At 43.2% G+C, this 16623-nt stretch overlaps 1 protein-coding gene across 2 annotated transcripts in view; it reads left to right on the plus strand.

The window, feature by feature from the left end:
- LOC115133246 (GRAM domain-containing protein 4-like) overlaps positions 1 to 16623 on the plus strand; it is a 73530-nt gene that overhangs the window by 16172 nt on the left and 40735 nt on the right. For both annotated transcript variants that reach the window (XM_029666285.2, XM_029666287.2), the window contains exon 3: positions 2734 to 2854. In XM_029666285.2, the coding sequence (XP_029522145.1) occupies positions 2734 to 2854 (121 nt within the window). The remainder of the gene's footprint in view (positions 1 to 2733; positions 2855 to 16623) is intronic.

Consider the following 16623-nt stretch of genomic DNA (forward strand, 5'->3'; position numbering starts at 1 on the left):
AGACCGAGTTACCAATGCTGCAGAGGATAAGTTAATTGCACCTCAGATTGCAGCCCAAACACTTAACAGACATCTCAACATCATCAACTGTTCAGAAGAGCCTGCGTGAATCAGGCCTTCATGGTCGAATTGCTGCAAAGAAACCACTATAAATGGACTCTAATAAGAAGAGACTTGCTTGGGCCAAGAAACACAAGCAATGGCCATTAGACTGGTGGGAATATGTCCTTTGGTCTGATGAGTCCAAATTTGAGAATTTTGGTTCCAACCGGCGTGTCTTTGTGAAACAGAGTAGGTGAACAGATTATCTCTACATGTGTGGTTCCCTCCATGAAGCGCGGGGGTGTTTTGCTGTTGACACTCTGATTTTATTTAGAATTCAAGGCACACTTAACCAGCATGGCTGCCACAGCATTCTGCAGCGATACGCCATCCCATCTGGTTTGTGCTTAGTCCGACTATCATTTGTTTTTCAACAGGACAATGACCCAACACACACCTCCAGACTGTAAGGGCTATTTGACTGAGAAGGAGTGCTGCATCAGATGACCTGGCCTCCACAATCACCTGACCTCAACCCAATTGAGATGGTTTGGGATGAGTTGGACCACAAAGTGAAGGAAAAGCAACCAACAAGTGCTTGGTATATGTGGGAACTCCTTCAAGACTGTTGGAAAAGCATTCCTCATGAAGCTGGGCGAGAGATTGCCAAGTGTGTACAAAACATTAAGAACGCCTGGTCTTTCACACTCTTTTGTACAAAACAATATTTTTATGATTTATAAAAAAAAATGTACACACACCTATTTAGGCAACAGGGATCTTGATCCAGGAGGGGATTGAATGTATTTGGTGTAACCAAAAAGCTTCATCTTAACATTTAGTTAGCAAATGAAAGGATAGCTAGAGCACTGAGCTAGGGAAATTATTTGTTATATTTGTCATCTTAGATTTCTTATAGTTATATTTTAAGTTTAAGCAGTGGCACTTATAACTGAGGGGGGGGGGGGGGGGTTTATGGGTACCCACAACAAAACCGGTATCGAAAGTCATACTGTCGATATTTCAAAATAACCAGATAAACGGTATGTGGCCCAAGCCTAATAATTATATATATTTTCTGCCCAGGAACAGTCATGAGACCAGCTCCGTGCCACCTGTATGTGTGAGGTTGCTGCTGACTTTCTAGTCATTGTCTCAAAAACTACTTTCGCAATCGTAGAAGCATAGAACTGAGGGGAGTAGACCTGAACAGTGGTTGAAGATGTAAATGAAGATGTCAGTAATATGCCTCTCACAGTAATTCAAAGAGTTATTCCAACAAAGGTTCTCTCTCTATGCAGGGTCCTAGTTCTTTAAGATCCTGGGCTCTGCTGCAACGATCCCCAACACACACACACACACACACACACACACCATGCTGTGTTGTCTTTGGTCTCTATATAATGTTGTGGTGTCTCTATCATGCTGTGTGTTTTTTGTCCTAAATTTTGAATCCCAGCACCCGCAGGTTGCCTTTTGGTAGGTCATCATTGTAAATAAGAATAAAGGTTGAATTAATAAATAAAATATATACACACACTGTTCCTTCCTCAGTGCTAGTTCTGCACTGCTTCTTCTTTGCCCCTCAGGACCAGATCACATGACTTAGGTGTTTACTTCCAAATCCTCTTCCTGTTTCAGACCCACCCAGTCTAGCCCCTCCCCTCTCCAGCTCGCTCTTTCTCTCCTCACTCTCATCATCCCTCTCTATTGTTGTCCTCCCCCAGTCTCCCCTCGATCCTCCTTCTCGCCATCTCTCTCTGACATTTGAGGTACAGAGCGAAGGCTGTCTGTTTAGTCTTTAATTTGTCTGTCTTTATTCTTCATCCCTTGTTGATCACTGTCTGCATCCTAAGTAGGGCATTTTTCCTTCATTCTGTTCTCTACTCATCCCTTGTTCTCGCTTTCTCATGCGGTGTGTGTGTGTCTCTCGTGGACTTTACAGGCAGCATAATAGATTAAGACACGCTGCAGTCAGGACTGCTGCAGGGAGAAGAAGCTGCTGCAGTGTATGTGTTTGTCCGTGTGTGTCTTTGTCTGTGGCGGGAGCCTCTTAAAGGGACACCCTGCCTGCATTGGTCAGTTGGTGGCTGGTAAACCTGCAGTGGCTCAGAATAGCAACACAGCACGTTAGCTTCCACACTCTCCTCCCTTGTTTCATTCTGTCTGTCGCTTTCTCTTGACACTTCTTTTCATCTGCTCCTCCACTCTTCCCCTCTCACCATCTCGCTCACCTGGTATTAGTCTGGTAATCTATGGAGTAATGCGGTTACGTGGTCTAAAGATCTGAGTCAGTCAGTTAGGGAGAGTGGTTGAGTCATCAGTGTAGTGTTTAGACTAGAGGACAGACAGTCAGTCGGTAGGGATCTCCTTTGCAACGCGTTTCCAAACGGGAGGGAAACGCACTGCCTGTGAGTCATCATACTGGAGATATAGCTACTCCGCCATGGTGTGTGTGTGATGCGTGTCAATTTTTAATTCATGCATGTTTTGTTGAAAGTCACACTCATGCATGTTTTGGCGTGTGTACCTGTGTGTTGCTGTCATGCCTGTATTAATGTCAGTTTTGCCTCTCTTTGTTCTTGCTTTGACCGGTTCTGGGGCTCTTGCCATCGAGGCCGCCTTTCAGTTCTTCCAGTCTGTGTGCGTTGATATTACGCCTGTATGAACGTGCGTATTTCCTCTGTGCAGGCGGGTTCGGGGGCTCTCACCATGGCTGCAGCATTTCAAGACTTCCAGAGGAGCGAGTCAGACCGGCTAAATGAGATGAAGGGTCATCTAGAGATTGCCTTACTGGAGAAACACTTCCTACGTAAGTAACCTTAACAACTCTTAACACACATTTTTAGCTGTTTATTCATCCTCCATTGCTGTAGTAGCTATCTGCTTGTGCACATTCATTGGTGAGTCAGTGTGAGAATGGGAGGGGCTGGAGGATTGGCTGTTAACGGGGAAAGAGGATGGTGGAGGGATGGGTGGCGGAGAGGAATGGACGAGGGAGTTGGGATGCGCCGTAGCCTGAGGGGGAGCACATTCAATTGTGCTAACTCATGTTTATTCTTTCACACACACCTCTGCGCTGGGTCAGCCACTAATGCCTCTGGCCAATGTGGCTGCCCTGCCCCATTTAACCCCACTCAGGGATGGGTACACACTGTACCAAGCCTGTGCTGTTTGTGTGGGTGGGTTACCCCACGTGTAGCTGACGTACGTGCATGCGTGCAGTTTTTCCATCCACAGGTCTGCCAGTGTACCTCTCCATCCGAGAGTGTGAGCTTGCATTGCTGAAGCTGTATGACTAAAGCCTATTGCTAAGGCTATATGGCTAAAGCTATAGGTTATTGCTAATTGCCAGGGCTAAAGCTATATGTCCAAAGCTATACTGCTACAGTGAAGCTAAAGCTATATGGTTAAAGCTATGGCTAAAGTTGCAGTACTTAATATACACTCCCCTAGTATTTATTTGGATAGTGAAGCTAAAACGTTTACTTTAGCTCTCTACTCCAGCATTTTGTTTTATGTGGCGACAGTACAGAATATCACATTTTTATTTTAGGGTATTTTTCATACATCTATCGGTTTTATCATTTAGAAATGAAAGCACTATGTATCTATCCCCACATTTTGAAGGTGTCAAGTATTTGGATAACTCACTTAGTGTGTCAGGGCTGGGGGGGAGGCAGCAGGTGTAAAAAAAATTATATATAAAAAAAAGTATTTAAAAAAAAATCAATAAATAAAAACAGCACACAGAAATAAACTTCCATAATTCTTAACATACCAACTGCCTCTGTAGTGAAATTTTTATTTTTTGCAACACTCGCTCATCAGACATTGTAAGCAAGCTAATGACAATGCCTCCTAAAGACATGATTGACATTGGGAAGATGATGATGATGTAAATCTGCTAGTTAGTTAGCTATGCTGTCCCCCAATTATTATATATATATTTTTTTTTTCTGCTGCTGTTGTGCCTCTTACCAGTGGCAATTTTGGCATGTAAATCTTTTTGTTAATGCATGCCACAACGGAACACTTACATTAATTTCACTATAACGGTGACAAACGCTGCCCACAAACTGTTACGGCCTACATTATAGCACCGTGGAGTGAATCCTTACCACTGCTTCACCTGGCTGTCAGCGGAGCCTTGTCTGGTATCGTTTACTGCCTTTAAAAAAAAACATAGCTGATATCGTTGACTTGCGTAAAACAAATGTGGTTTCTACTGACAATTGAGATGTACAAACTATGACATGAGGGACGACAAGCAAATAAGAGGCAATCTGTCATTTCTATTTAAGACATTTAATGAGCAAGCTCGGATGGACGTAGTGAATATAACTTTGTTCAGCACTTGAAATATACAGCAACAGGGGAAAGAGGTGACAGTATTCTCCCTGTACACCAAGTCAGAACCGTAGGATAAATAAGAGGGGCATATAAGCAGACAATGTTCAATGATTACATTTCTCTAAAACAGGCTATAGGCTACATGTGCACCAACAATTCAGAACAGTAGGCTAAGTTATGAGGGGGAAGGGACCAAATTGTTAGGGTGAAGCACTTGAGTTCCCAATTGTCTTGAACTCACTGAAGTCTGAGATTTCCGAGTTTCCAGTTCCTTTGAACGTGGTAGAAGACATGCTGGATTGGCAGCGTGGCCAATGTATTCAACCTTTTCTGGCATTTGAATGTCTATAACCTTTTAAGCTTGGAAAAGAGATCATAAACCCAGACTTGGACCATGCACCCACTTCACTGAATAGCAGGCAAGTGATTGCTTTACAAAACACTCATTGTTGAGTTTGAGCTTTCCAACTTGTTGGGTAATGTTTATGTCCAATGAGCATATGTTATCTATAATTTCTCTTCATTATGACAAGGAAGAAGGGTTTGCCAGTAGATCGACTTGATTCATGATGACTGCTAACTAAGACTTTGAAAGTTAGATGTTGACATGATCAGTCCAATCAACGCTATGGTAGATGTGATTTTTATGCCATTTTATCTGTGGCCAATGACATTGAGCCTTCTTGGATGGGCACTTCTAATGTAAATCTATGGCAGCGTCCAAGGGGCTTGAATTTTTGAGCTCTCCCCATATATTTTGAGGTGACTTGGTGTCCCCATGAGTAACAGAACACTGAGCCAATCACGGTGGAACACTGAGCCAATCACCCTATTCCCTGGCTGTCCCACCACCGCAGAACGCACGGAGTTTGACTGAAACACCTGCCTTAAGAAAGCAAAAAATAGACCGTAATATTTGTATGCGGTTTTATTATCTAAGTTTCTATAAAAAATATATGTTTGCAAACTGAAATAACATGCAAAAGTTAAGTTTTTAAATGTATTATTTTTTGCTAATTTGATGAGCAAATTGTTACATTCCAAACATATTCATAAAAATAAAAAAATAATCTTGGGAGTAATGGAAGAGGGATTTGGGATGCTCCGTAGCCTGAGGAGGAGCAAATTCAATTGTTGGCTTTCATGCTCATTCAGTCTCACTTACTCAAAATAATTAATAAAAAAAAGGTAAATAATGATTTGTGTCATTTTGGAGTCACTTTTTGATTGTAAATTAGAATATATTTCTGAACACTTCTACATTCATGTGGATGCTACCATGTGTCATGTCTTTGGCATCATTAAAGGTGAAGACTTATTTTATCAAATCAATTATCTGTAACTATTATTACGGGATTAAATTTATAATGTAAATGTAATCAACTAGGAAGTTGGCACCACGGAAAATCTTCAGATTACAAAGTTATAATTTTCCGAATATAACTCTTCAGATATTTTAATATCTGATCAATCTTCTATCAACCTGTTGCGACGAGCCATCCGGGATCGTGAATACAGCCTCAAGCTCATTACCATAACGCAACGTTAACTATTCATGAAAATCGCAAATGAAATGAAAACAATATCTCAATATCTCAAGCTTAGATTTTTGTTAACACTGTCATCTCAGATTTTCAAAATATGCTTCTCAACCATAGCAAAACAAGCATTTGTGTAACAGTATTGATAGCTAGCGTAGCATTTAGCGTAGCATTTAGCGTTAGCATTCAGCAGGCAACATTTTCACAAAAACCAGAAAAACATTCAAATAAAATCATTTACCTTTGAAGAACTTCAGATGTTTTCAATTGTAAGTCGCTCTGGATAAGAGCGTCTGCTAAATGACTTAAATGTAAATGTAAATGAGGAGACTCTCAGTTAGATAGCAAATGTTCCGTTTTTACAAAAATATTATTTGTGTTGACAAATCGCTCCGTTTTCTCCATCACGTTTGGGTAAGAAAAAAAACAAAAATTAAGTCATTAAAACGCAAACTTTTTTCCAAATGAACTCCATAATATCGACAGAAACATGGCAAACCGATGTTTAGAATCAATCCTCAAGGTGTTTTTCACATATCTATCGACGATAAATCCATCGTGGCAGTTGACTTTCTCTTCTGAAGAAATGGAACGGCGCATGGACCTAAAGATTACGCAATTTCGACACAGGACACCGGGCGGACCCTTGGTAAATGTAGTCTCTTATGGTCAATCTTCCAATGATATGCCTACAAATACGTCACAATGCTGCAGACACCTTGGAGAAACGACACAAAGGGCAGGCTCATTCCTGGTGCATTCACAGCCATATAAGGAGACATTGGAATACAGCGCCTTCAGAATCTGGGGCATTTCCTGTATGAAACTTCATCTTGGTTTTGCCTGTAGCATTAGTTCTGGGGCACTCACAGATAATATCTTTGCAGTTTTGGAAATGTCAGAGTTTTTTCTTTCCAAAGCTGTCAATTACATGCATAGTCGAGCATCTTTTCGTGACAAAATATCTTGTTTAAAACGGGAACGTTTTTTAACCAAAAATTAAAATTATCTCGAAGAAGTTAATGAATTATTCTTTACCTTACGTTAGTCTCATTTCAAACGTTGTAGGATTCTTGGTTATCTGCATGAACCCAGCCTAAACCATGAATCATCCATTCACCAATTGGCTTAATCATTTATTTACTAACTAATCACAGAAATGCTTAAACCAACAGTAGCTATTGGTTACTAACAATGATAAGGAAGATCCCCTAGTGGGCTGAGCCGATATGACTGCTTGGTGGACAAAGGGAAGTGGGTGCGGACTGAGAAAGAAGCGTGAAAGACAAAAGGGATCATTACACAGTTAAATTATATTCATTGAAATGCTAATCCTTTGCGCATGAAGGCTCATTCATTCGGGAGTAATTGCATTCAGAAGTTCTACTGTGAAACTCACTGCATGGCCAGGGAGAGCCTCTTTACCCAATTTATGATGTGGGGGTTCAATTGTAAACCTGACCTTCCCAATAGGGGAGGGGGTTGTTCACATCTCTGCTAGGCAATTCACTGAAAGGGCTAGCGTCATGACACATGATTACGGATAATCTGTTACATATACGCCGGGAGTCAGAAAGCAGGTGCAGATAGTAAGTTTTTAATATGGAACAGATGCAAAAGAACCAACATGAGAAGTCTACTGAACGAGAGATGATAACATCTAAAGACTGATTAACACAGAGGGCTAAATAAAGGGCAAGTAATCAGGAAAGTAATTAAGTCCAGGTGTGCCTAATGAGGCGCAGGTGTGTGTAATAATGGGTTGCCAGGAGCTGTGGTTAGTAAACTGGCGATGTGACAATCATGAATGAATTGTGAATAATGAGTGACAATGTTACAGAAGCATAAATATCATACCCCCCCCCAAAATTCTAACCTCCCTGTTATTGGTAATGGTGAGAGGTTAGCATGTTTTGGGGGTATGACCTTATGACACCTTCAAATGAGTGGACTTCAAGATGGTGCCGACGGTGAGGGTCGCCTCGCTTTGAGTTCTTAGGAAACTATACAGTATTATTATTACATTGTTACCCCAGGAAATCTTATAACATAAACTAACAAAAACTATTGGATATAAGAGCAACGTCAACCAACATTACAACCAGGAATACAACTTTCCCGAAGCGGATCCTCTGTTCGGAACCACGACCCAGGACGATGGATCTAATCCCAGTAGCTGACCCAAAACAACGGCGCCGCAGACGGAGTGGCGACCTGGCTCCGTAGACGTGCACATTGCCCACTGCTCCCGAGTATACTACTCGCCAATGTCCAATCTCTTGACAACAAGGTAGATGAAATTTGAGCAGGGGTTGCCTTCCAGAGAGACTTCAGCTTGTAACATTCTCTGTTTCACGGAAACATGACTCTCTCGGGATATGTTATCGGAATCGGTTCAGCCACCTGGCTTCTCCATGCATCGTGCTGACAGAGCAAAACCCCTCTCTGGGAAGAGGAAGGGCGGGGGTGTGTGCTTCATGATTAACGGCTAATGGTGTAATCATAACATACAGGAGCTCAAGTTCTTCTGCTCACCCGACCTAAAATTCCTTACAATCAAATGCCGGCCATTTTACCTACCAAGAGAATTCTTACTCATTCTTACCTCCCTCAATGGCAACAAAACATAGGTAATCGTGGACTTCAGGAAACAGCAGAGGGAGCCCCCCCCCCCCTCCCTATCCACATCGAAGGGACAGCAGTGGAGAAGGTGGAAAGTTACATTCCTCGGCGTACACATCACGGGCAAACTGCAATGGTCCACCCACATAAGACAGTGTGGTGAAGGGGCAACATCACCTCTTCAACCTTAGGGGCTGAAGAAATTTGGCATTGACACCCAAAACCCTGACACACCACCTTCTACGGCAAACTACCTGCCCTCCATGACACAGTAAGGCCAAAAGGTTTAAGAAGAAGAAGAACAACAACCACCCGAGCCACTGCCTGTTCACACTGCTACCATCCAGAAGACTAGGTCAGTACAGGTGCATCAAAGCTGGGACCGAGAGACAGAAGCTGTTTTTCAATCTCAAGGCCATCAGACTGCTCAACAGCGATCACTAACTCAGAGGCTGCTGCCTACATTGAGACCCAATCTCTGGCCACTTTAATAAATAGATCACGAGTCACTTTAAATAATGCCACTTAAATAATGTTTACATATCTTATTATTCATATCAAATGTATATACTGTTTTATACCATCTATTGCACTTTGCCTATGCCGCTCGGCCATATACTTATGTACATATTCTCATTCACCCCTTTAGATTTGTGTGTATTAGGTAGTTGTTGGGGAATTGTTAGATAATACTGCACTGTTGGAACTAGAAGCACAAGCATTTTGCTACACTTACATTAACATCTGCTAACCATGTGTATGTGACAATCAAATTTGATTTGACACAAAATGCTTTAATTTCTAAGTGGTAAAATGGATATGTATGAGAATACCTCAAAATAAAAGGTGACATTTTGTACTGTTGCCTCCAAACATTTTGATCTCAAATCCAACAAGACGCCAGATTACACATTTTTAGCTAAAGCTAGGACTGCTGCTACCAGTCTCAATATTCCTTGATTGCTCGACCTGTGTCGCTCAGTGTGTGTCTCTCTCTCTGTCGGTCTGTTCTTATCCCCTCGGCTATTGTTCTCCTGACATTAGTTGAATTAATCAGGCGTAGTCCATCTCAGCCCTGTAGAGGTTCCTTATGAAGAGCCTGTCTCTCACACACACACACACACACACACCAAGAGATGGATGAGAAGACTCAGCATCTAATAACAATACGGTCTCATCACCACTACTCATCTAAATCAAATCAAATCAAATTTATTTATATAGCCCTTCGTACATCAGCTGATATCTCAAAGTGCTGTACAGAAACCCAGCCTAAAACCCCAAACAGCAAACAATGCAGGTGTAAAAGCACGGTGGCTAGGAAAAACTCCCTAGAAAGGCCAAAACCTAGGAAGAAACCTAGAGAGGAACCAGGCTATGTGGGGTGGCCAGTCCTCTTCTGGCTGTGCCGGGTAGAGATTATAACAGAACATGACCAAGATGTTCAAATGTTCATAAATGACCAGCATGGTCGAATAATAATAAGGCAGAACAGTTGAAACTGGAGCAGCAGCACAGTCAGGTGGACTGGGGACAGCAAGGAGTCATCATGTCAGGTAGTCCTGGGGCACGGTCCTAGGGCTCAGGTCCTCCGAGAGAGAGAAAGAAAGAGAGAATTAGAGAGAGCATATGTGGGGTGGCCAGTCCTCTTCTGGCTGTGCCGGGTGGAGATTATAACAGAACGTGGCCAAGATATTCAAATGTTCATAAATGACCAGCATGGTTGAATAATAGTAAGGCAGAACAGTTGAAACTGGAGCAGCAGCATGGCCAGGTGGACTGGGGACAGCAAGGAGTCATCATGTCAGGTAGTCCTGGGGCATGGTCCTAGGGCTCAGGTCCTCCGAGAGAGAGAAAGAAAGAGAGGAGAGAATTAGAGAACGCACACTTAGATTCACACAGGACACCGAATAGGACAGGAGAAGTACTCCAGATATATCAAACTGACCCTAGCCCCCCGACACATAAACTAATGCAGCATAAATACTGGAGGCTGAGACAGGAGGGGTCAGGAGACACTGTGGCCCCATCCGAGGACACCCCCGGACAGGGCCAAACAGGAAGGATATAACCCCACCCACTTTGCCAAAGCACAGCCCCCACACCACTAGAGGGATATCTTCAACCACCAACTTACCATCCTGAGACAAGGCCGAGTATAGCCCACAAAGATCTCCGCCACGGCACAACCCAAGGGGGGGGGGGGGCGCCAACCCAGACAGGCTGACCACAACAGTGAATCAACCCACCCAGGTGACACACCCCCCCAGGGACGGCATGAGAGAGCCCCAGTAAGCCAGTGACTCAGCCCCGTAACAGGGTAGAGGCAGAGAATCCCAGTGGAAAGAGGGGAATCGGCCAGGCAGAGACAGCAAGGGCGGTTCGTTGCTCCAGAGCCTTTCCGTTCACCTTCCCACTCCTGGGCCAGACTACACTCAATCATATGACCCACTGAAGAGATGAGTCTTCAGTAAAGACTTAAAGGTTGAGACCGAGTTTGCGTCTCTGACATGGGTAGGCAGACCGTTCCATAAAAATGGAGCTCTATAGGAGAAAGCCCTGCCTCCAGCTGTTTGCTTAGAAATTCTAGGGACAATTAGGAGGCCTGCGTCTTGTGACCGTAGCGTACGTGTAGGTATGTACGGCAGGACCAAATCAGAGAGATAGGTAGGAGCAAGCCCATGTAATGCTTTGTAGGTTAGCAGTAAAACCTTGAAATCAGCCCTTGCTTTGACAGGAAGCCAGTGTAGAGAGGCTAGCACTGGAGTAATATGATCAAATTTTTTGGTTCTAGTCAGGATTCTAGCAGCCGTATTCAGCACTAACTGAAGTTTATTTAGTGCTTTATCCGGGTAGCCGGAAAATAGAGCATTGCAGTAGTCTAACCTAGAAGTGACAAAAGCATGGATTAATTTTTCTGCATCATTTTTGGACAAAGTTTCTGATTTTTGCAATGTTACGTAGATGGAAAAAAGCTGTCCTCGAAATGGTCTTGATATGTTCTTCAAAAGAGAGATCAGGGTCCAGAGTAACGCCGAGGTCCTTCACAGTTTTATTTGAGACGACTGTACAACCATTAAGATTAATTGTCAGATTCAACAGAAGATCTCTTTGTTTCTTGGGACCTAGAACAAGCATCTCTGTTTTGTCCGAGTTTAATAGTAGAAAGTTTGCAGCCATCCACTTCCTTATGTCTGAAACACATGCTTCTAGCGAGGGCAATTTTGGGGCTTCACCATGTTTCATTGAAATGTACAGCTGTGTGTCATCCGCATAGCAGTGAAAGTTTACATTATGTTTTCGAATAACATCCCCAAGAGGTAAAATATATAGTGAAAACAATAGTGGTCCTAAAACAGAACCTTGAGGAACACCGAAATTTACAGTTGATTTGTCAGAGGACAAACCATTCACAGAGACAAACTGATATCTTTCCGACAGATAAGATCTAAACCAGGCCAGAACATGTCCGTGTAGACCAATTTGGGTTTCCAATCTCTCCAAAAGAATGTGGTGATCGATGGTATCAAAAGCAGCACTAAGGTCTAGGAGCACGAGGACAGATGCAGAGCCTCGGTCCGTTGCCATTAAAATGTCATTTACCACCTTCACAAGTGCCGTCTCAGTGCTATGATGGGGTCTAAAACCAGACTGAAGCATTTCGTATACATTGTTTGTCTTCAGGAAGGCAGTGAGTTGCTGCGCAACAGCCTTCTCTAAAATTTTTGAGAGGAATGGAAGATTCGATATAGGCCGATAGTTTTTATATTTTCTGGGTCAAGGTTTGGCTTTTTCAAGAGAGGCTTTATTACTGCCACTTTTAGTGAGTTTGGTACACATCCAGTGGATAGAGAGCCGTTTATTATGTTCAACATAGGAGGGCCAAGCACAGGAAGCAGCTCTTTCAGTAGTTTAGTTGGAATAGGGTCCAGTATGCAGCTTGAAGGTTTAGAGGCCATGATTATTTTCATCATTGTGTCAAGAGATATAGTACTAAAAGACTTGAGCGTCTCTCTTGATCCTAGGTCCTGGCAGAGTTGTGCAGACTCAGGACAACTGAGGTTTGGAGGAATACGCAGGTTTAAAGAGGAGTCCGTAATTTGCTTTCTAATAATCATAATCTTTTCCTCAAAGAAGTTCATGAATTTATCACTGCTAAAGTGAAAGTCATCCTCTCTTGGGGAATGCAGCTTTTTAGTTAGCTTTGCGACAGTATCAAAAAGGAATTTCGGATTGTTCTTATTTTCCTCAATTAAGTTAGAAAAATAGGATGATCGAGCAGCAGTAAGGGCTCTTCGGTACTGCACGGTACCGTCCTTCCAAGCTAGTCGGAAGACTTCCAGTTTGGTGTGGCGCCATTTCCGTTCCAATTTTCTGAAGCTTGCTTCAGAGCTCGGGTATTTTCTGTGTACCAGGGAGCTAGTTTCTTATGAGACATTTTTTTAGTTTTTAGGGGTGCAACTGCATCTAGGGTATTGCGCAAGGTTAAATTGAGATACTCAGTTAGGTGGTTAACGGATTTTTGTCCTCTGGCGTCCTTGGGTAGGCAGAGGGAGTCTGGAAGGGCATCAAGGAATCTTTGTGTTGTCTGTGAATTTATAGCACGACTTTTGATGTTCCTTGGTTGGGGTCTGAGCAGATTATTTGTTGCAATTGCAAACGTAATAAAATGGTGGTCCGATAGTCCAGGATTATGAGGAAAAACATTAAGATCCACAACATTTATTCCATGGGACAAAACTAGGTCCAGCGTATGACTGTGACAGTGAGTGGGTCCAGAGACATGTTGGACAAAACCCACTGAGTCGATGATGGCTCCGAAAGCCTTTTGGAGTGGGTCTGTGGACTTTTCCATGTGAATATTAAAGTCACCAAAGATTAGAATATTATCTGCAATGACTACAAGGTCCGATAGGAATTCAGGGAACTCAGTGAGAAACGCTGTATATGGCCCAGGAGGCCTGTAAACAGTAGCTATAAAAAGTGATTGAGTAGGCTGCATAGATTTCATGACTAGAAGCTCAAAAGACGAAAAACGTCATTTTTTTTTTTTTTAAAATTGAAATTTGCTATGGTAAATGTTAGCAACACCTCCGCCTTTGCGGGATGCACGGGGGATATGGTCACTAGTGTAGCCAGGAGGTGAGGCCTCATTTAACACAGTAAATTCATCAGGCTTAAGCCATGTTTCAGTCAGGCCAATCACATCAAGATAATGATCAGTGATTAGTTCATTGACTATAATTGCCTTTGAAGTAAGGGATCTAACATTAAGTAGCCCTATTTTGAGAAGTGAGGTATCATGATCTCTTTCAGTAATGACAGGAATGGAGGTGGTCTTTATCCTAGTGAGATTGCTAAGGCGAACACCGCCATGTTTAGTTTTGCCCAACCTAGCTCGAGGCACAGACACGGTCTCAATGGTGATAGCTGAGCTGACTACACTGACTATGCTAGTGGCAGACTCCACTATGCTGGCAGGCTGGCTAATAGCCTGCTGCCTGACCTGCACCCTATTTCATTGTGGAGCTAGAGGAGTTAGAGCCCTGTCTATGTTGGTAGATAAGATGAGAGCACCCCTCCAGCTAGGATGGAGTCTGTCACTCCTCAGCAGGTCAGGCTTGGTCCTGTTTGTGGGTGAGTCCCAGAAAGAGGGCCAATTATCTACAAATTCTATCTTTTGGGAGGGGCAGAAAACAGTTTTCAACCAGCGATTGAGTTGTGAGACTCTGCTGTAGAGCTCATCACTCCCCCTAACTGGGAGGGGGCCAGAGACAATTACTCGATGCCGACACATCTTTCTATCTGATATGCACGCAGAAGCTATGTTGCGCTTGGTGATCTCTGACTGTTTCATCCTAACATCGTTGGTGCCGACGTGGATAACAATATCTCTATACTCTCTACACTCGCCAGTTTTAGCTTTAGCCAGCACCATCTTTAGATTAGCCTTAACGTCGGTAGCCCTGCCCCCTGGTAACCAGTGTATGATCGCTGGATGATTCGCTTTAAGTCTAATACTGCGGGTAATGGAGTCGCCAATGACTAGAGTTTTCAATTTGTCAGAGCTAATTGTGGGAAGCTTCGGCGTCTCAGACCCCGTAACGGGAGGAGTAGAGACCAGAGAAGACTCGGCCTCTGACACCGACCTGCTGCTTAATGGGGAAAACCGGTTGAAAGTTTCTGTCGGCTGAATGAGCGACACCGGTTGAGCGTTCCTACAGCATTTCCTTCCAGAAACCGTGAGAAAATTGTCCGGCTGCGGGGACTGTGCCAGGGGATTTATACTACTATCTGTACTTACTGGTGGCACAGACGCTGTTTCATCCTTTCCTACACTGAAATTACCCTTGCCTAACGATTGCGTCTGAAGCTGGGCTTGCAGTACAGCTATCATCGCCGTAAGGCGAGCACAGCGGCTGCAATTAGAAGGCATCATGTTAATGTTACTACTTAGCTTCGGCTGTTGGAGGTCCTTACGAATCGTGTCCAGATAAAGTGTCCGGAGTGAAAAAGTTGAGGAAAAAATAAATAAATATATGAACGGTAATTAAAAAGTGAAAACCGTAAAGTTGTCAGGTAGCAAAATAGGTTGGCAACAAAACGCACAGCAACTCGAAAACAAGCCTGCAAGTTGTGACCGGAAATGACGTAGCGTGGGTCAAAAGTATGAATGTTGTCTACAGAGTTGAGTACCATTGTGTCATTAGTACTGAGCACACTCTTTTCTCAGGGTAATTTGCCGTTTCAAGTTCACTCCTGTTTTGTGTAGGATCTGTATGGAGAGGGAAGGTGGACTGTTGTATAAGAATCTGCATATATACTGGACATACTCATGCATTATTAAACTCTGCTTTGCTATCAATGACAGTCTTCCATAGCTGATGTTTGAGTTAGCGTTTAGCATGCTATAAAATACTGTCACAACATGGCAGCTTTGCCTTGCTGAAGGTCAGAATAGAGATGTCAGGCCAGGGACTAAACATATCTGCACACTTCATACTGAATGGCAGTGGGTGCCTGTTGTATTCGTGAACTAGAGTGAATCTGTTTCTGGGTAATACAGGTCCTGACCAGGCCTTCTTCTGCTCTCTTTCTCCCGTCCTCTACCCCTCTTTTCCTCCCAGTGTAATTGGACCAGTAGGAGCGGTGAAGCAGGAGAATCCATTAGCAGCTAAATGGACTTTGCTCTGTTCATTCTTGCTTTCTTCTGTTAATCTCTGCTTTCTTTTGTGTTCATCTCTGCACAGTTGTGTGTGTGGAGCAAGGTGAATTGAGAAAGAGACGGGTATGTGGGGTCTGAGTGGCTGAGACTTGACTGGCTAGTGGTTAGTCTATAGCATTGCCTATAGTCCATCTGATGCCCCACTCTGAACAGCTGAAACAACCTCAAGCTACTAGACAGGCTAATATGCTACTAGAACTCTGAAACAATCTGTATACATGCGATAGAGATCAATCGACCAAAAATGATACATTTTGTCTCTTGGTTGTGTATTTCACACTATGTTGAGAAAAAAATCAGAGTATAATGCTTGTATGGATGTCAACCCCAGTACATGTTCATGTCATCACCAATAAACTGCATTACACTTCAAAATGACCACCGATTACTGTATGCTAGCTATGCTACCAGCTTATACGAACAGGAGCTAGCATTTAGCAGTTACTTCTAAACCTGAAAAGGGGCAACTTCTAAATGTTATGCTGCGATAACAGCCAAATGTATATAAAATCGGACTGTAGTAGCCACATTGTGGGCCTGTTACAATAAGTAAATCGTGATTGATGTGACGAATAGCTACTTTGGCGCACATTCAACAAATCTGGTCTAACAATCTGGCATCCTTCTATCCCCCGCGGTCTGCAGTCCATTGACCTTTTTACCACATCTATTAGACATGGCAGCATGGATTTGATAGAACCCATGAAGGTTCATAATACTGATGAAATGGTTGCGCTCGGCCAACGAAGGTGTGTCCCAAATGGCACCTTATTCTCTATGTAGTGCACTACAGTTTACCAGCCCTCATAAGGCTCTAGTAGTGCACTATGTAGGGAATTG

This window comes from Oncorhynchus nerka, linkage group LG8, assembly GCF_034236695.1.
Source record: "Oncorhynchus nerka isolate Pitt River linkage group LG8, Oner_Uvic_2.0, whole genome shotgun sequence".
Taxonomy (NCBI): domain Eukaryota; kingdom Metazoa; phylum Chordata; class Actinopteri; order Salmoniformes; family Salmonidae; genus Oncorhynchus; species Oncorhynchus nerka.